Source organism: Scyliorhinus torazame, chromosome 8, assembly GCF_047496885.1.
Source record: "Scyliorhinus torazame isolate Kashiwa2021f chromosome 8, sScyTor2.1, whole genome shotgun sequence".
Taxonomy (NCBI): domain Eukaryota; kingdom Metazoa; phylum Chordata; class Chondrichthyes; order Carcharhiniformes; family Scyliorhinidae; genus Scyliorhinus; species Scyliorhinus torazame.
In genome coordinates this window covers 27,286,173-27,308,209 of record NC_092714.1, presented here as the reverse complement: position 1 = coordinate 27,308,209, position 22,037 = coordinate 27,286,173, and the positions used below count along the sequence as shown (strand labels likewise).

At 46.6% G+C, this 22,037-nt stretch overlaps 1 protein-coding gene across 2 annotated transcripts in view; it reads right to left on the bottom strand.

Annotated features, from left to right (window-relative positions):
• LOC140427700 (cell adhesion molecule DSCAM) overlaps positions 1-22,037 on the bottom strand; it is an 854,163-nt gene that overhangs the window by 32,408 nt on the left and 799,718 nt on the right. For both annotated transcript variants that reach the window (XM_072513215.1, XM_072513216.1), the window contains 2 exons: positions 11,199-11,396; positions 4,892-5,194 (listed from right to left, as the gene is read on the bottom strand). In XM_072513215.1, coding sequence (XP_072369316.1) covers positions 4,892-5,194; positions 11,199-11,396 — 501 coding nt within the window. The remainder of the gene's footprint in view (positions 1-4,891; positions 5,195-11,198; positions 11,397-22,037) is intronic.

Below are 22,037 nucleotides of genomic sequence, written 5' to 3'. Positions count from 1 at the left end.
CGGAATCTCGGTCGGTGGGGAGCGGAGTATCACTGGGAGGGCCTTTGGCAATAGCCCCCCAGCCGCGCGGCATAATTCGCGGATGAGCGATTCTCCGGGGCCCGGAGCAGCGGCGGGCTAGATTCAGTCAGGAACTTTGATTCTCCGCCCCCACGCCAAACGCAAATTTGGCGTGGGGCTGCGGACAATCCAGTCCCATGTGTTTTTACACAACTACTGGTTAGGGTTCGGAATGCATTGCCTGATAAGATGGTGGAAACAGATTGAAAAGCGACTTTCAAAATAAAACTGGATAACTTGAAGGAAAAGAATTGCAGGGGTGGGGGGGAAATGGAGCGATCAGAATTGGTCTTTAAAAGAACTGGTGCAGATCTGCTGGGCTGAGGGGGCCTCTCTTCATACAGCATCCTATCTGGCTGCATCACAGCCTGGTGTGGCAACTGCTCGGCCTGCACCACAGCCTGGTGTGGCAACTGCTCGGCCTGCACCACAGCCTGGTGTGGCAACTGCTCGGCCTGCACCACAGCCTGGTGTGGCAACTGCTCGGCCTGCACCACAGCCTGGTGTGGCAACTGCTCGGCCTGCACCACAGCCTGGTGTGGCAACTGCTCGGCCTGCACCACAGCCTGGTGTGGCAACTGCTCGGCCCAGGACCGCAAGAAACTTCAGAGAGTCGTGAACACCGCCCAGTCCATCACACGAACCTGCCTCCCATCCATTGACTCCATCTACACCTCCCGCGGCCTGGGGAAAGCGGGCAGCATAATCAAAGACCCCTCCCACCCGGCTGACTCACTCTTCCAACTTCTTCCATCGGGCAGGAGATACAGAAGTCTGAGAACACGCACGAACAGACTCAAAAACAGCTTCTTCCCCACTGTCACCAGACTCCTAAATGACCCTCTTGTGGACTGACCTGATTAATACTACACTCCTGTATGCTTCACCCGATGTCTGTGCATTTACATTGTTTATCTTGTGTTGCCCTATTACGTATTTTCTTTTCATGTACAAAATGATCTGTTTGAGCTGCTTTCAGAAAAATACTTTTCACTCTACCTTGGTACACATGACAATAAACAAATCCAATCCAATCCAAGTACAAAATAGTAAAGTACTTATCCAGTCCAAAGGATAGATGGATTGGCCGTGATAAGGAATTGCCCCTTAGTGTCCAAAGATGTGTACGTTAGGCTTAGTGGTTATCGGGGGAGTGGGCCAGCTGGGCTGCTCTTTCAGAGGGTTGGCGCAAACTTGATGGGCTGAATGGCCTCCTTTTGCACCGTAGTGATTCTATGATTTCTATGATTCTACGTATTCTAGTTTAAAATCTAATCCAAAAGACAGCGGTTCTGAAAGTGCAGCGCCCCCTCAGGACCGTGATGAGGTGTCACTCTAGATTAGAATTTATAGTTCTGTTCCATGAATTCTTTCTTCCATTAGTGTCGAAGAATTCCAACACTGGATTCACTGCAACGTTTGAAATATTTCCTGGGAAAACTTTCTGAACAGAAAAGCAAATGTCGCAACTGACCAATGAGGGGTTCTGATAGAGCGGAGGGGAAGAACCGATGGGGCTAACTGTGGCTATTTCAGAGGAACAGCACAGGCGCAAAGGGGGTGAATGGCCTCCTTTTGCATTGTATGACTCCACGATACAGTGTGCATTTTAGGGAACCCACACACTACACAAGATGTGATCATGATTGGACTGGAAATAACTCAAACAAAATAACACGATTAAAAAAAATTCTGGGGTGGAAGTAATTTTGAAAGGGGCTAGGCAAGTGAGATTAATAGATTCAAAATACCCAGCGACATGCTCATTAATGACATCTTTGCGCCCAAATAGTCCCACTGCTCTGGAGACATTGATCCACAGACAGAACTATCATTAGTTTCACAGCAGAGAACACGATTGCCTGAGGTGGGTGGTGTATTTGCAGCCTGTGCTGTTTGACTGAATTTTACAACAGTAATATGACAACAGCAGAAAAATGCTTGAGCTAAAGCAAACCATTGCCTATCCCTTCGCTGGTCATAAGCGGGGTGGCCCGGAAACCTACTACAAAATGAAACCTTGGTCACTTTCTAAATATTTAATACTCAATGATCTTACTCAAAGCTTACAGCTGAATTCCAGTTGTTCTGGCTATATTCCGGTTGGTTAGTGGGATATGCGTGGCTAGAAATATTCCAGGGATGAGCAATAAAGGGTCATCTGAAAGGTGAAAATTCACATCATTCACGACTGAGTAAACCCGATTACTGAGCAGAGATAATGTTCCGTTTTGTATCTGGAAACCCTACCACATTTCCATGAATTAAACACTTGTACATCACCAAATCATGATAGATCCCCCAATACACATTACTAGATCACCATTGATTATCCCATGCACATCACTAGTTCGCCATGGGTCACCCCATACACATCATTAGATCACAATCGATTACCCCCATGTACATCATTAGATCACCATCAAACTCATCCATACACATCACAATATCATCACGGAACATCCCACACCATCACTAGATCCCCATTGATCACACCCATGCACAACACTAGGTCACCATCAATCACACTGACACACATTTCAAGATCACCATGGATAACACCCATTCGCATCACCAGATCGCCATCATTAGATTCCCACGGGTCACTAGATCACCACAAATCATCCCACCTGCATCACTAGATGAGGAGGAATTTCTTCAGCCAGAGGGTGGTGAACCTGTGGAACTCTTTGCCGCAGAAGGCTGTGGAGGCCAAATCACTGAGTGTCTTTAAAGCAGAGGTAGCTAGGTTTTTGATCGATAAGGGGATCAGGGGTTATGGGGAGAAGGCAGGAGAATGGGGATGAGAAAAATATCAGCCATGATTGAATGGCGGAGCAGACTCGATGGGCCGAGTGGCCGAATTCTACTCCTATTCTTATGGTCTGTCATGTGAGAGTACCTTTAAGAAAGGGTCAGAAGATGGCGCCAGAGCGAGACGACTCCCTGCGAGCTCTCCCCAACAGATCCACTTTTTACTTAACTTATATTCATTCTAATCTTTTAAAATTTACTTCTAAGACTAACATTAGTACTAACCTCTCTCTTTTATCTTTTCTTGCAGGCTTGAACATCCTCCGAGGCTCGTGGATGCCTTTTGACCCGACCCAACCTGACCTCCACGACCTGGAAGTGGATCGGGCCCAAACCGGAAGTGAAGCCCCGGCCTTGATTTGGAGCTGACCCGGACCTCGGAGCGACCAACTTAAATGAGTATGCCACCACCGTCACAGACGTCATCAGCAAATCTGCGGATGACTGCGTGCCAAAGAAAGCAGTACGTATGTTCCCCAACCGGAACCCATGGCTCAATCACGAGACAACGCACAAACAGATTCAAAAACAGCTTCTTCCCGCTGTTACCAGACTCCTAAATGACCCTCTTATGGACTGACCTCATTAACACTACACTACACTACCCTGTATGCTTCATCCGATGCCGGTGCTTATGTAGTTACATTGTATACCTTGTGTTGCCCTGTTATGTATTTTCTTTTATTCCCATGTACTTAATGATCTGTTGAGCTGCTCGCGGAAAAATACTTTTCACTGTACCTCGGTACACGTGACAATAAACAAATCCAATCCAATCCAATCCATGCGTGTTTAAGAAATGTACCTTTAAGAAATGGGTGTTTATCATTGCAGTGATGTCAGAGAGTGGGTGGAGCTGGGCTGTCTGTCAGCTTTTTACTTTTTTTTTAGGCTGTTTGCTGCAGGGTGTGTTTTAGTTTTGTTTTCAGTGTTGGAGCTGAAGCCAGACAGAGCAGGTGTACTGTTGATCGCTCGGCCATGAAAAGGCTATCTTTTGATCATTTGGTGAATTCAGAATTATAAATGTTTTCAGTAGTGACTTTAACCTGATGTGCTTCTGTTAAAGGTTATGTTTTTTGTAAGTCTTCTGGATGGTAAAAGGACAGCGTAAGAATTATTTAGTGTTGTACTCTTTGGGGGCTGTATTTGAATTTAAACCTGATGTGCTTCTGTTAAAAGTTTTTTTTAAAAGTCTTATGGATGTTAAAAGGAAAGTAAGGATTACTTAGTGTTGTATTCTTTGGGGGCTGTATTTGAATTGATGGTTGCTAAGATGTTCACTGTATGTTTTAAAAAGGTTAACTTGAGTTCATAGAATAAACATTGTTTTGCTTTAAAAAATACTTTTCCATTTCTGCTGTACCACACCTGTGGAGTGGGCCGTGTGCTCCCCATACCACAATCTATTAAAAGTTGTGGGTCAGGTGAACTCCATGATACACTTTGGGGTTCTCTAAACTCTGGCCCATAACAGGTCTTTTGGTCTTATGATCGACCACCCCATCACTAGATCACCATCAAATACACTCATACACATCATTAGATTACCATGGATCACCCACATACATCACTAGATCACAATTGATCACATCCAGGTACACCATTAGATCACCATCAATCACACTGACACACATTACTAGATCACCATGGGTCACATCCATCCACATCACTAGGTCACCATGGATCATACCCATTGTCCACACCCAGTTCAAAGATGTTCTGTGGATTGGCTATGCTAAGAAATTGTTGCTCAATGTCCAAAGATGTGCAGGTTAAATGGGGTTAAGGGGATAGGGCGTGGGAATGAGATTAGGTAGGGTGCTTTTTCAGAGGGTCGGTGAAGAATCGGTGGACCAAGTAGCTTCCTTCAGCACTGTATTGCTTCTTCTTCATACAGACCATTAGATTCCAATGGATCACCCCCATGCACATCACTAGGCCACCAGAGCTCAGAACCACATTCACCACTACACCACGAGAGTAGGTGAGATTTTCCTTCCAAGAGGTTACGACATACCTGGTCGATGTGCTTTTGGGACTGCCATGTTTGCGGCCCTCCCTGCATCCTGAGGTTTTGGGGGTGACGCGGTAAACCTGCAGATGCCTGATTCTGAAGGTGTGCTGGACGTTAGGCTATCTGTGTACTCGTTGGTCCCGGCTGTTAGCTGCTCCGAAGAAGTATCCGATATGAAGCATTCTGTGATTGTAAACTTAGCATGCCGCAACTGCTCCTCCATCTTGGCATGTTCATAAGCACGTGCCAGCTCCTCGTATGTAGAGGAGGCACTCTCTGTAGAGACCATGCTACTGCGTGCTCTGTCTAACAGAAAAGAACACATCTCATTACAAAATCAAATTACAAGTGCTGGATCTGCGCCGTCGGGCGAACTCGTGGGACCTTTAAAAATGGCGGACGGGACGTGGATATGGAAGCCCACCCCAGTTTCCAGCAGATCCAATGTTGGCCGGCAGGGATGGATGTGAATCACGCAAACAGAAACCTCAGCAGGTTTATTTGAAATTAGTGCTTAGCTCAAGCAGGCCCCATTTTTTCGGTTCCAAGCACTTAAATCCACAGTTTAGAGGTCACAAATTTATGGGGGAGGCTTAAATGCTCTTGAAAAACAGATAAGATCTGTTTGTTGTCACAATCAAAAGTTATTTTGATCCCAATCCGTTTAAAGTTAAAAATAGCCTGCTGTTTTAATAGGCTTCACTGTTGACATTTTCCAAGAGATGTTATTATAGCTGAGCCCATTATGAATGTTTGGCTGAGTTTCAAAAGCACAAAAACTACTTATCCCAATGGGGTGAGGGGAGGGGTTCTGGCGAACTGAGTTCACAATTTGACTGACAATTGTAAGAGACTATTAAATGATAAGCTAACTTTGATGTGGTTACTGAAAAAAGTTTGTTTCATAACAGATTGAGTACTTGAGGAGATATAAATCTCTGAATGGGTTTCATGAATGAGAGTTCTTTTTCTGAACAAAGTGTATATGAGTGCGGGTTCTCTGAGATGTTAGCAGTTTAATTAATTTTCCTCCCCACAGGACTCCTGAGATCTGCCCATAGTGGTAACTGGGTGTGTGGCTATGGAGTAGCATGAGAAGGGGCTGGCTTGGAGGGGACGTGGGGGTGGGTTGGGACTAAAATAGGACATGTGGGGAATTGGGAGCTCGAAAGCCTCTGATAAAACTGGGTCGGAGTCTCAGAGAACTAAGTTGGGCCTTCAAATCAGCACTGGTCCACCTTTGTATTATCCCTGAACTGCCCCTGGAGGTGGCAGGTCCGACCCGATCCCAGACATGTCCCCCACTCCCTTAGAGCGAAAATCGTGTGGGTGGGGGGGTCGTTTCTACGGAGACGTGTATGCATAGTCAGAAGATTTCCCAACTCCCATGGTAAAAATCCAGGCCGAAATATTCACATTTCCACTTTCTGCCCTGTTTTGCCAAAGACCAAAGATCTAAAGGCAAAGAAACTGGGCTAAATCTTTATAAATCATGAATTATGCCTTGGCTGTAACTGTGCCCATTCCCAGTTATTCCACTTTAGAAACCATGTGGAAACCTTTAAGACTGTCCAAAGGAGATTTACAGGGGATAACCTGAGATGAATGGCTGTTTTCTGGACCCAAGGGAGGTATAGAGTTGCAGTCTCCAAAGTTAATAATTGGACCATTGCTATTTCATTCACAAACATTAATCATTTGGATTTGGGGCTACAGGGGAACATTTCTCAATTTATAGATGCCACAAAATGTGGAAGTTTAGCAAACAATGAGGAAGATAGTAATAGACATCAAGAGGACATAAACAGGATGGTGGGACGGGCAGACACACGGAAGATGAAATTCAGGGCACACGTATGTGAGGTGATACATTTTCTGTCCCTTCCTCGTTGCCTTTGAGAAGTTGTTAAATGGTACCATTTTAAAGGCAGTGCAGGAATAGGGAGACTTGGGGATGATTGTGTATAAATCTTTGAAACTGACAGGACTTACCAAAGCAATTAAACAAAGCATTTAAACAGAGGCAAAGAGTGCGTACAAAAGACAAGTGATTATGCTAAGCCTTTGTGAAACACGGGTTTAGCTCCAGATGGAGTTACGTTTCCAATTCAGGTCACCACCGTTTAAGAACGACATAAAAACTTTGGCAAATGTGTGGGAGAGGTACACTAGAATGGTTCCAGAAATGAGCTTATGATAACATGGATAGACTAGGGAAGCTGGGGTTGTTCTCCTTAGCACAGGTAAGATGAAGAGGAGGTATAATGGAGATGTTTAAAATCACAAAGGCTTCAAATAGTGTAAATCATTTTTTAAAAACTTGTTTTTTACGAGATGTGAGCTTCGCTGGCTAGGCCAGCAGTTGTTTCCCATCCCTGGTTGCCCTTCAGAAGGTGGTGGTGGGCTGCCTTCTTGAACCGCTGCAGTCCCTGAGGTGTAGGTACACTCACAGTGCTGTTAGGGAGTTTTGACCCAGTGACAGTGAAGGAACGGCGAGATACTTCCAAGTCAGGATGGTGAGTGACCTTGAAGGGGAACCTCCAGGTGGTGGGGTTCCCAGGTATCTGCTGCTCTTGTCCTTCTAGGTAGTAGTGGTCGTGGGTTTGGAAGGTGCTGCTTAAGGAGCCTTGGAGAGTTCCTGCAGTGCATCTTGTAGATGGTGCACACGGCTGACACTGTTTGTCAGTGTCGGAGGGAATGAATGCTTGTGGAAGGGGTGCCAATCGAGCTTGTGTTGAGCTACTTCCGCGTTGCTGGGGCTGCACTCATCCAGGCAAGTGGGGAGTACTCCATCTCATTCTTGACTTGTGTGTTGTAGGTGGTGGACAGGATTTGGGGAGTCAGGAGATGAGTTACTCGCCGCAGGACTCCCAGTTTCTGACCTGCTCTTGTAGCCACAGTATTTATATGGCCAGTCCAGTTCAATTTGTGGTCAATGGTAACCACGAGGATGTTGATAGTGGGGCATTCGGTGATGGTAATGCCATTGAATGTCGAGAGGGTGATTGTTTGATTCTCTCTTGTTGAAAATGGTCATTGCCTGGCACTTATGTGACACAAATGTTACTTGCCACTTGTCACCCCAAGCCTGGATATTGTCCAAGTCGTGCTATATTTGGACATGGACTGCCTCAAGTGTGTACGGATCCTCCCGTTTAAACACTGTTTGTTTCCTGTTTTCCCTTTTCTTATATATTTTTTGCTATTATAATTTTGATCCATGGATGATTAATGGACCTGGGACTTTAATGCATTCTTTGCCTTTAATTCAAGCAGGAGAGATCAGTGATGACTCAGTTTGACTGACTTGGCTGGCGGCCAATGAACTAGCACGATATGCTGGGCTTTGCCGATAACCAGTGGTGATTAGTTTTGATTTCTCTGGAATGTTTCTCAATGAGATAATGGTGGGTTTTAATTTCTCTTTTGATTCTTAAGCTGGAAGGAGCAGCTCCGCTTCTCTCTCTCTCTCTGCTATGGTGAAATCTCTCTACAATCCAGCGTAAGAATTAATCTCTTTGCCCAGTAAGGCTGGATGTTATTTCAGCGAAACTGCAAAGAATTGAGATCAAAGCTTAGGCTTGAAGCTGGGTTTGATGTGAGACAAAGAATCTTGAGCGTGAAGTAGATTCAAAGGTGGACCTTTGAGTTGAAGGCCCAGTTTAATGAAAAAAAAGAAAATTGCTTATTGTCACAAGTAGGCTTCAAATGAAGTTACTGTGAAACTCCCCTAGTCGCCACATTCCGGCGCCTGTTCAGGGAGGCTGCTACGGGAATGAAGACTAAAGTGTTTATCCAGAAGAACTCCTACAGCCTGTGAGTACTGAATGAATATTTCAGCAAAAAGGCTATCACCAACTGTACACCGGTGGCTTTGATCAATCAGTGTGCTGGGAGGAAAGCCTACTGCAAAAGAAATCAATGCTGAGAGCAAAGGCTCTTATCCTTTTTTCCTCAGTCAATATTATTTTTACCCCTTTCCACCCCTCTGTGTTTGTCTGTCCAGTGTGTGTGGGTAGAGGGTGGGGCAGTTAAAGGGGTGTAGGGGGTAGGAGGTTAGCTTGCTTGTTATCCAGCTGAAATGAAATGAAAATCGCTTATTGTCACAAGTAGGCTTCAAATGAAGTTACTGCGAAAAACTCCTAGTCGCCACATTCCGGCGCCTGTTCGGGGAGGCTGGTACAAGAATTGAACCGTGCTGCTGGCCTGCCTTGGTCTGCTTTCAAAGCCAGCGATTTAGCCCGGTGTTGAACCAGCCCCAATGGCTGCATATTTCATCTTTATTTATGTTATAGATAAACTGCGATTATTTTTCAACTTAAAAACCTGGGAATTTTTATACGATTTATTGGTTAATTCACTTGTGTCGGGACTCCAGAACCTTTGGGGCTGGAATCGACCGCACACTAGCCCAGAGTGGTTGTAACAAGTGTCTGAGGAGTTGCGAATGCTGCTAAACATTGTGCAATTATGAGCAAACATCTGACCCTCTTTTGGAAGGAAGGTCATTGATGAAGCAGCTGAAGATGGTTGGGCCTAGGACAATGATAAACTCTTTCTAATGGCTGAAGGATTGAGAACCAGAGTGCACGTATTCAAAGTGGCTGGCAAAGAACTAGTGACAACATGAGGAAGGACCATTTTACACAAGGAGTGAATAGGATTTGGGACAAACTGTCTGTTAGGGTGAGGAATACAGATTATCTCGTAGCCTTGGAAAAGGGACTGGATAATCATTTGAAGGAGAAAAAATATTGCAAGGATCTGGGCAAAATGACCTGGGCCAACTTTGAACGAGCCGGTGCAGACTCAAAGGGCCGAACAGCTTGTAAAAGTCTCTGGTCTTATGAAGGACTGAAGTTATGAGGGCAGAATAGAGAAGCTGAGTTTGTTCTCCATGGAGCAGAGGAGTCTCGTGGGAGAATTAATAGAGACACTCACAATGGTGATGGGTTTTAAGAGAGGCAACAATGAGACACCCATTCCACTGATAGTCACTGCCAAAGGATACAGATTTGAGGCACCTGCCTAAAGAACTCAAGGGGAGATGAGGAGAATTGTGGTCGGGAATACATTGTTTGGCTGGGTGGTGGAAGCAGATCTAAAGTAAATTTCAAAAGTGAATGAGGTAAATACTCAAAGAGGAAGATTTTTCAATGCTTTGGGAAAGAATGGGACTAATTGGATAGTTCTTCAGAGATGCCACGAGAAGAATGAGCTCAATTGCCTCCTCCCGCGCCCCGCAATCATAGGATTCGAAGAAAACACAAATGCTAAAATATTAGGGCTTTCTCCCAGGTAATTGAAGTTTAATGGGGCCAACATTCCGGTGATCGTGGGGTTCCATTGCAAGTCAGGCATTGTGATGTTTGTACATTTCCTCAGGAAATCTGATTGCTCGTATAGAAAGAGCGAGTGTCAGGCACGATTAACTCTACTGTCAAAGAAAGGGCGAACCTACATTTTGTATTGCGTCTCTCGTGACCTCAGGTTAAAACAAAATGCTTCGTCCTTCTGTGGGAATCGGGGCAGCCATCGATACACTGCAAACTCCCCAAAACAGGAGAGCAATAGTGGCCAGATCATCTGTTTGTGGGCATTGGCTGAGGAACGAATGTCGCCCTGGATGGCTAGGGGAACTCTTTGTCAGAGTGCCGTGCAATCTTTCACATCCTCCCGAGGGAGGCGATGGGGTCTCGCTTCAATGTCTCATCCAAAAGACGGTACCTCAGACGGTGCAGCACTCTGTCAGGAACACGCTGAAGTGTCAGCCTAGCGTTTTGAACTCAACTCTCTAGAGTGGGACCTGAATCCTGTACAATCCAAATTAAAGCAGTGGCTGTAAAGCGCTTTGGGGTGACTTGAGGTGGTGAAGGATGCTATATAAATGCAAGTCTCTCATTTTTACCGAGGTGTGGCATTATAGTGACACTCCCAGCAAACTGTAAATGAGCTAATAATGAGTCCAGCTGCAGCTCCCAGCGACGTTGTGGTCTTGGCCACAAGGGTAGACTGTAGAAAACATTTCAGTACAACTGAGTAACAAACATTATCCCATTGCTGGTGCAGAAGTAGGACATTTTCTGCATGCAAAGGATAGTCAAGTCATATATTACCAATTATTTTGCTTTCTGTTACTCATTTATCTTTTCTACAGGTGAAGGAAATGCTGTGCCTCACTCAGGTGCCATGCCCATGATCTATATCCCCAAAGACATTGTATGCAATAACAGCCAGCATGCTCTACTGAATAATGATTTGAATGAGTGGATACGGGATTGAACACATCCGTGCAAGGGTGCAGCAATACCTGTGTCCTGTGATGGGCTGACACTGTAGCTGTCGCTCTCCTTATCCACAGATCCCGCCACGTGCGGCGTAGGCATTCTCCAGTCAGTTGTCAGTGTGTGAGCAGACACGGCAGGGTGGGGCCTGTTCAAGGTCCACTGGCTGGAGTACCTATTGCGCGTTGACGGCACCCCCTTCACGTTCCTGCGGGCAGTGGGATCTACAGATGGCAAAATCCACAAAATGATCAACAGAAGCTCAGTGTCATGACGTGTATAAATTCTGAGGGGTGTGGAAGTCTATTTCTCATCAGCAAGAGTCCAGATTGGCCAGATTTGCATCTCTCCATTTATTCCAATTGCACAGTCATAATTCTTCTGTATTCACTGTAAACCCTGGCTGATCCAGCCTCTACTGAAATGACCAAAGGCTAAGATGGTGAGCCTACCCTGTTCAATTCAACCGTGCAATCATCACAAACGCTGATGAACCCTTATAGAGTTTATTAGCAACTTTCTGGGTGCTTGTACTGTCTGCACTGAAGACGCACAAGATTCCATAGAAGTATGTTTGAACAATTACTTTGTTGGTTGTGGCCTGTAATGGTCCCTTCCAGGTTGCATGTCGACCTGGTTTACCTGAACTTTCAGTGAAACCTCTACTGTAACGGGGATTTCATGCAGACTTCAGGCCCCTTAATTGAGTATGCAAACATTTTGTGATCGCGGGCCATAAATTTTGCCAACACCAATATTGTCGGGCTGAGTAATTCCAGCGAGTATTCAGCGTGTGCTTCCTAACTGCCATTTTGAAGGCTTTCGAGGCCCCTTGGTCTCTGAAAAACGGACGTAAAATGTGGTCGCATTTCAAAGGCAAACTGTTCATTTTATCATTGGTACCTTTGTGTAAGTGACAATCTGAATTTCATAAGGAATCGCTGTCATTGTTGGGGCAGACTTTTAATACCATTTCACACTTATTTCTCCATGCTCTCATAAAAAATTCACAAAACAGCTTGGTTGTTTTCCATAGCATTCTGAATTATTTACACCTAATTAAACTGCAATGATCATCATTTTAAACAATGAGGCATTCCCCAGTGCAGATCTGCAGTGATAGATCTCACACACTGCAGCCTTGGCAATGACAAGTAAAATTAAAATACTTCAAAATTTGGCACTTATCGCTCCGATTACAAATGACCTTATTCAAGATCTTCCCACGTCTAAATGCTTTCCTTCCTGCTGAAGTAAGCCAGTTATATCAAAGAACTCAGCAATGTTGTGCTTATTAAAATTCCTTTGATAATGGTGAATGACAAGGACGAATGGGGCGACAGAGCTTTACGTAAATGAGTCTTGCAGCAATGAAGTGATTTTCTTTGGAGAGAGGCTGATAGAAAAGGGACACAACTCAGATCTTCAGAGTACGGGGGAGACACAGCAATAATGTAGGTTTGCCTGTCAGCACAAAATTAGAGAACACATTGTAAAAATGAAGAGCTCAAGTGAGATTTCCCCCCACAAGAGGCCAGCAGCTTTACCAGTCAAAACAGTTGATATATGTATACATTTATAGCAGGTGAGGGAAAATAGTTGATGGATTTTTGGATACTCTGAGTATTAATGGATATATGAGGTTTGTGTGGGAAGGTGAAGTACAAAGATATGTAGAGGGACAGATTGTATTGAGGAAGCAGAGAGGCTAGAAGGACCTGGACAGGCTAGGAGAGTGGGAGATGGCATACAGTATAGAAAAGTGTGAGACCATAAGACCATAAGATATAGGAGCAGAATTAGGGATCAAGCCATTCAGCCCATTGAGTCTGCTCCGCCATTCAATCATCTCTGATATTTTTCTCATCCCCATTCTCCTGTCTTCTCCCCATAACCCCTGATCCCCTTGTTAATCAAGAACCTATCTATCTCTGGCTTAAAGACACTCAGTGATTTGGACTCCACAGACTTCTGCGGCAAAGAGTTTCACAGATTCACCACCCTCTGGCTGAAGAAATTCCTCCTCACCTCTGTTTTAAAGGATCGCTCCTTTAGTCTGAGATTGTGTCCTCTGGTTCTAGTTTTTTCTACAAGTGGAAACATCCTCTCCATGTCCACTCTATCCACGCCTCGCAGTATCCTGTAAGTCTCAATAAGATCCCCCCTCATCCTTCTAAACTCTATCGAGTACAGACTCAGAGTCCTCAACCGTTCCTCATACGACAAGCTCTTCATTCCAGGGATCATTCTTGTGAACCTCCTCTGGACCCTTTCCAATGCCAGAATATCCTTCCTTAGATACAGGGCCCAAATTGCTCACAATACTCCAAATGGGGTCTGACCAGAGCTTTATACAGCCTCAGAAGTACATCCCTGCTCTTATATTCTAGCCCTCGCGACATGAATGCTAACATTGCATTTCCCTTCCAAACTGCCGACTGAACCTACATGTTTACCTTAAGAGAATCGTGAACAAGGTCTACCAACTCCCTTTGCGCTTCTGATTTCCTAAGCATTTCCCCATTTAGAAAATAGTCTCTGCTTCCATTCCTCCTTCCAAAGTGCATAATTTCACACTTTTCCACATTGTATTCCATCTGCCACTTCATTGCCCACTCTCCTAGCCTGTCCAAGTCCTTCTGCAGCCCCCTTGCTTCCTCAATACTACGTGTCCCTCTAAAGATCTTTGCATCATCTGCCAACTTAGCAACAGTGCCTTCAGTTCCTTCTTCTAGATCATTAGTGTACATTGTGACAAGTTGTGGTCGCAGCACAGACCCCTGAGGCACACCATTAGTCACCGGCTGCCATCCTGAAAAATACCCCTTTATCTCCACTCTCTCAGTCTGTGCACTTTGGTAGGAAGAATAGTGCCTCAAACTATTTTCTAAATGGGGAAAGGCTTCGGAACTCTGAAGCACAAATCATGGACTTAGGAGTCCTAGTTCAGGATTCTCTCAAAGTTAATGTCTTTAAGACAGAGATAGATAGGTTGTTGATTAATAAGGGGATCAGGGGTTATGGGGAAAAGGCAGGAAAATGGGGGGTGAGAAACATATCAGACATGATTGAATGGCGGAGCAAAACTGATGGGCCGAATGGCCTAATTCTGCTCTTCTGTCTTCTGGCCTATCAGCTGTGATCTTATTAAATTGAACAGCAAACTTGAAGGGCCCAATGACTTTTTCCTGCTCCTATTTCTTATGTTCTTATGCTTGCATTTGAAGAAAAACAGGAGTGAGCAGCAAAAAACAGGACAAGGGGAAAAAAGAAAACTACACACACACATGCACATACTCATTCACACACTGATGCACACACTCATGCACACACTCACACACGTCACACACACTGAGGCATACACTCACACAGACACACTACAAACATAGATATGCAAACATACACACACACATGCACACAGAGACAAACACTCACACGCACGACCATGCATGGGCACACATACATACATGCACATACACACCGCACAGAGGCACATACACAGCGCATGCACACACACTCAGACACACACATTCAAACATACGCACACACAAGCAGACATTCACACATACACACTTGCAGACACGCACACACATACATGTACAGTCACATCACACACACACTCACACATACACACATGGGCACACTGATATACACATACATACATACTCACATTCACGCACACGTACATGCGTACCAACACACATGAACATACATACAGATACCAACATACACACGCACAAATACTTACAGATATATATGCACACACATGTACACACAAACATATATACATGTATAAATGTGCACACACATGCAGACACACACATACAAACACATACATAGATGCACACATATGCACACAAGCACACATACAGTTGCGCACACACAGATACACACAAAAACAGGGTCACATGAACACACACATGCTCACAAACACACACACATACACAAACAGACATACAACACACACAAACACAGAAACAGAGTCATGTGGGTGCACTCTTACTGGCACACACAGAAACAGATACACACACAAACACACACAGATGCATGCATATACAGAATACATGCACACAAAACAGAAACATTGAATTGAACACACAGATCTACATACACCCACAGATCACCACAGATCACACACATGCACAGCTCCACCCCAGATCCACACACCACGCACCCACATAGACACATGCACCGACACAGATTGCACAGATCCAAACATCCACCCACCCACACACATACTACCCACCCACATACAGACCACACACCCAGCCACATACATATCAGCAACCCCCACAAATATATACATACATACATATGCAAACAGACACAAACACATGACCATCCATGCTCATACACACACACATACGCTCACACACACACTGACACACACACACTGACACACACACACACTTACACCCTCACACTCACTGACACTCTCACACACACACTGACACTCACACACGCACACACACTGACACTCAAACACACACACTGACACTCACACACTCACACACACTGACACTCACACACACATACTGACACACACACACTGACACACACACACACACATTGACACTCACACACTCATGCACACACACACACACTGACACACACACACACACTGACACTCACACACACACTGACACTCACACACTCACACACACTGACACTCACACACACTGACACACACACACACTGACACACACACTGACACACACACACACACACACTGATACACACACACACACTGACACACACACACCGACACACACACCGACACACACTCACACAAACGCACTGACACCCACACACACACTAACACACCCACACCGTCACACACACAGACACACACACACAGACACATAGACACACACACAAACACAGACACACAAACACACACACACACACACACACAGGCACACAGAAACAGACGTTCACAGCACACATAGGTGCATGCATATACACAATACGTGCACACAAACAGACACACACACGTAGAATTGAACAAACACACACTGAAACACATAGACAGATTAACACGTACAGATACACATATACACACACAGACACATACAAACACACAGACACACAACACACGCAAAAACAGACGCATGCATACACACTCAGGCACACACACAGAAACAGACACACACAACACATGCAAATGTGAACATAAACACAAGACACGCACACAAAACACAGATGCACACATGTGGAATTGAGCACACAGAGACCTACACCCTCCCCCAAAGATCACACACATGCACAGATCCACATCAGATTCACACATCACCCACCCACATAGATCCATGCACCCACACAGATCTCACACATGCACAAATCCAAACATCCATCCACACACATACCAGTTAACCACACAAATATACACACACACATGCAGACACAACGCAGACCACGGAAACATTCTCACACAAAGAGAACCACACTCACCTACCCGTGCACACGAGACGCCTACACACAATCTCACAGGATAGGAATAGAATGGAACAGTGTTTGAGTGAACAACAGAAAGTAGTTAAATGGCAGAAGTGACTCGAGTAGGAAAGGAAAGGGCATAATGAGAAATAAATAAAAGCATTATATGGTATACAGCGTGTGTCAATACTGAAGGAAGGTAAGAGGAAATGGGAATCATGAAAAACTGACACGGTGGAGTTCCTAAAGTGCCTCGGGAGTCTGGTGAAAAAATTGCAACAGACTGACAGCAGGAATTTGGATCACATCACTCGAGCATATATCTTGGGGCTAAAGGGATTAAGTAATGTGGGCAGGTTGCATAGACCAGGCCAGTATTCCTTTGAGTATAGTTGATTAAAGGGTGATCTAAGGAAGGTATTTTATCTGATTAAATAATTTTCTAGAATAGATAGAGATCAACTAATTGTGCTGTTCGGCGCATCCAAGGTGTGTGGAAATCTGGAACTTTCTCCTTGTAGGAAATTGTTGAGGTCTGGAGTTGGGGAAGACATAGAAACATAGAAAATAGAAGCAGGAGGAGGCCATTCGGCCCTTCGAGCCTGCTCCGCCATTATGATCATGGCTGATCATCAAATTCTATACCCTGATCCAACCTTCCCCCATATCCCTTGATCCCTTTAACCCCAATAGCGATATCGAATTCCTTCTTGGAATTACACGTTTTGGCCTCAACTACTTTCTGTGGCCGGGAATTCCATAGATTCACCGCTCTCTGGGTGAAGAAGTTTCTCCTCACCTCAGTCCTAAAAGGTTTATCCCTTATCCTCAAACTATGACCCCTAGTTCTGGACTCCCCCACCATCGGGAACATTCTTTCTGAATCTACCTTGTCTACTCCTGTTAGAATTTTGTAAGTTTCTATGAGATCCCCTCTCACTCTTCTAAACTCCAAAGAATATAATCCGAACCAACTTAGTCTCTCCTCATATGACAGTCCCGCCATCCCAGGAGTCAGTCTGCTAAACCTTCACTGCACTCCCTCCACAGCAATAACATCCTTCCTCAGGTAAGGACACCAAAACTGCACATAATACTCCAGGTGTGGCCTCACCAATACCCTATACAATTGCAGCAAAACAACTCCATTCCAATACTCAAATCCTCTCGCTATGATGGCCAACATACCATTTGCCTTGTTTACTGCCTGCTGGGCCTGCTCGCTTCCTTTCAGCGACTGATGCATGAGGACACCAAGGTCTCGCTGAGTATCCACCTCTCTCAACTTACAATCATTCAGGTAATAATTTGCTTTCGTATTTTTGCTACTGAAGGAAGAGTTTGGGGGGTGGTTTTGAATGGGGCGGGTGAAGGGAGGAATGGGGGTCGCATGGAGAGTTATGGGCTCTGGATGCTCGCATGGGGTGCAAAGGTCTCGGGGGTGTGGGAAGGGGGTGTGTGGGCATTGATGTCTACTCACTTGTGCTGTCTGGAGTAGGTCGTTGACCTTTTTTCTGCACTGGAGGTCAGTCCTCCAGGTGACACTCCCCGAGCTCACTGCCGCCACCACCTTGTCCCAGGCAGCACTGGCTGCCCTGTGGCTGACCCTCGGAGGAACAGGACATCTCTCCTGGCCTCCACTGCGTGTAGGGGCCTCCCCAGGTCTGCATCCCCGAATCTTGGTGCTGGTCACCTCAGCGCCATTGTTGCGAGCTGACTGGGGTTGGCTGAGCGAGTGCTGCTTAAGTGCTGCTCGACCTTGTTAGCAGGGGGTCGGCGAGCGAGGTGATGGCGAATCACCTGGCGAGCCTTGATTTGCACCGAGAAGCTTGTGGGGCCTCATTAAGTGGACCAATTAACGTTGAATAGCATTGCCGACCTCGCTGGGCTGAGAGCTGGGCCGCTCACGGCGATTCCCGCTCACTACCACACTTAGAAATCTTTCCGGAGAATCGCGCCCAATGTATTTAATTCCCTCGCCCAAATCATTAACATCTGGGGTGAAATTCTCCGGTATCGGCGCGATGTCCGCCGACCGGCGCCCAAAACGGCGCAAATCAGTCGGGCATCGCGCCGCCCCAAAGTTGCGGAATCCTCCGCACCTTGAGGGGCCGAGCCCCAACCTTAAGGGGCTAGGCCCACGCCGGACTAATTTCCGCCCCGCCAGCTGGCGGAAAAGGCCTTTGGTGCCCCGCCAGCTGGCGCGGAAATGACATCTCTGGGCAGCGCATGCGCGGGAGCGTTAGCGGTCGCTTACGGCATCCCCCGCATGCGCTGTGGAGGGAGTCTCTTCCGCCTCCGCCATGGTGGAGACCGTGGTGAAGGCGGAAGTAAAAGAGTGCCCCCACGGCACAGGCCCGCCCGCGGATCGGTGGGCCCCGATCGCGGGCCAGGCCACCGTGCACTCCCCGGGGCCAGATTGCCCCGCACCCCCTCCCCAGGACGCCGTAGCCCTCCCGCACCGCCTTGTCCTGCCGGTAAGGTAGGTGGTTTAATCTACACCGGCGGGACAGGCATTCTAGCAGCGGGACTTCGGCCCATCCGGGACGGAGAATCGCGGGGGGGGGGGGCGCCAACCGGCGCGGCGCGATTCCCGCCCCCACCGAATATCCGGTGCCGGAGAATTCGGCAACCGGCGGGGGCGGGATTCACGCCAGCCCCCGGCAATTCTCCGACCTGGCGGGGGGTCGGAGAATCTCGCCCCTAATGTGAACAGTTGGGGACCTAGCACCGATCCCTATGGTACGCCATTAGTCACTGCCCATCAATCAGACAAAGACCCATTTGTTGCAACTTTTTGCTTTCGGTCTGTGAACCAGCTTTCCATCCATCTCCAGACACTACCCACAATCCCATGTGCTTTAACTTTACATAGTAATGTGCTATGTGAGACCTGTCGAAAGCCTTCTGAAAGTCTAAATAAACCACATCCACCAGTTCTTCTACTATTTACATCTTCAAAGAATTCTAGAAGATTTGCCAAGCGTGATTTCCCTTTCGTAAATCCATGCTGACTTTGTCTGATTACACCACTGCTTTCCAATTGCTGTGTGATGAAATCCTTGATACTGGATTCCAGCAACTTCCCAACTACCGACATTAGACTCACTGCTCTAAAGTTCCCTGTTTTCTCTCGACCTCCCTTTTTGAATAGCGGGATTACATTTGCTACCCTTCCAATCTGTAGTAACCATTCCAGAGTCCAAAGAATTTTGGAAAATGACCACCAATGGATCTACTATTTCTAGGGCCACTTCCTTAAGTACCCTGGGATGAAGATTATCAGGCCCAGGAGATTTATCTGCCTTCAATCCCATTAATTTCCCCAAACCATTTCTTTACTAATACTAATTTCCTTCAGCTCCTCACTGAAACTTGTGCTTCTCAGAACTTCCGGTACATTATTCATGTCTTCCTTTGTGAAGACAGAAACAAAGTATGAATTTAGTTCCTCAGCCATTTCTTTGTTCCTTGCTATGAATTCCTCTGTTTCTGACTGTAAGGGGTCTTTTATCAATCTTTTTCTCTTTGCATACCGATAGAAACTTTCACAGTCAGTTTTTATGTTCCCCACTAGTTTACTTTCAAATTGTATTTTCCCCTTCTTAATCAATCCCTTCGTCCGCCTTTGCTGAATTTTAAACTGTTCCCAATCCTCAGGTCTATGGCTTTTTCTTGCTAATTTGTATGCCTCTTCTTTGAATCTAATACTATCTCTAATTTCCTTTGTAAGTCATGCTTTGGCCACAGTTCCCTTTCTACTCTTGTGCCAAATAGGAATAGACAACTTTTGTTCACCTATTTGATCCGTGAATGCCTGTCTGCTGTCCTTCATTTCAGTAATGTTTCCCAGTCTGTCATAGCCAGCTCATGCCCCATACCATCATGGTTACCTTTATTAAGATTCAGGACCTTGGTCTCAGAATCAACTACCTCACTATTCCCCTTGATAAATAATTCTACCATATTATGGTCACTCATCCCCAAGGGTTCTCTCACATCTAGATTGCCAACTAATCCTTTCTCATTGCATAACACCCAGGTCAAGATGGCCTGTTCCCCTGTTGGTTCCTCAATGTACTGGTGCAGAAAACTATCCCATATACACTCCAGGACAACATGATTTGTAAATTGTAAACCAGAGGTGAACCAATTCAAGGGACATGAAACAAAGGCAGATCAGTGGAGTCATGATGCAGATCCAATGTGGGCGAATAAGACCCCGTGGGTAAGGAGAGGGTTCCTGGAACACAGTGGGGACCGAGGAGGGTTGGCTGGGGGCGTTGGTGACGGCACCGCTGCCGCTCTCGCCGACAAAGTATACCACGAGCCCAGTGGTGGCGGCAACGCGAAGGATCTGGGGCCAGTGGAGACGGCACTGGGGTGCAATGGGAGCATCGGTGTGGTCCCCGATCAGGGGTAACCACCGGTTTGTCCCGGGGAAGATGGACGGGGGGGTTCCAGAGCTGGCATCGGGCGGGGATTGGAAGAATGGGGGACCTGTTCATCGACGGGACGTTTGCGAGCCTAGGGGCACTGGAGGAGAAGTTCGAGTTACCCCCGGGAAATGCCTTTAGATATATGCAGGTGAGGGCTTTTGTGAGGTGACAGGTGAGGGAATTCCCGTTGCTCCCGGCACAAGAAGTTCAAGATAGGGTGATCTCGGGTGTATGGGTCGGGGAGGGCAAGGTGTCGGAAATACACCAGGAGTTGAAAGAAGAGGGGGAAGCGCTGGTAGAAGAGTTGAAGGGTAAGTGGGAGGAGGAGCTGGGGGAGGAGATCGAGGAAGGTCTGTGGGCTGATGCCCTAGGTAGGGTTAATTCCTCCTCCTCGTGTGCCAGGCTCAGCCTGATACAATTTAAGGTGGTCCACAGAGCGCACCTGACGGGGGCGAGGTTGAGTAGGTTCTTTGGGGTAGAGGACAGATGTGGAAGGTGCTCAGGGAGCCCGGCGAACCATGTCCATATGTTTTGGTCATGCCCAGCACTGGAGGGGTTCTGGAGAGGAGTGGCGGGAGCAATATCTCAGGTGGTGAAAGTCCGGGTCAAGCCAAGCTGGGGGTTAGCAATATTTGGAGTAGTGGACGAACCGGGAGTGCAGGAGGCGAAAGAGGCCGGCATTCTGGCCTTTGATTCCCTAGTAGCCCGGCGAAGGATCTTGCTAATGTGGAAGGAGGCGAAGCCCCCCAGCCTGCAGGCCTGGATAAATGATATGGCTGGGTTCATAAAGTTGGAGAGGATTAAGTTCGCCTTGAGAGGGTCTGCGCAGGGGTTCTACAGGCGGTGGCAACCGTTCCTAGACTATCCCGCGGAGCGTTAGAGGAAGGTCGGTCAGCAGTAGCAGCAACCTTGGGGGGGGGGGACACACGTCCTGGGGGGGGGGGGGGGGGGGGGGGGGGGGGGGGACTGCCTGGGAGGGTGGATGAGCAA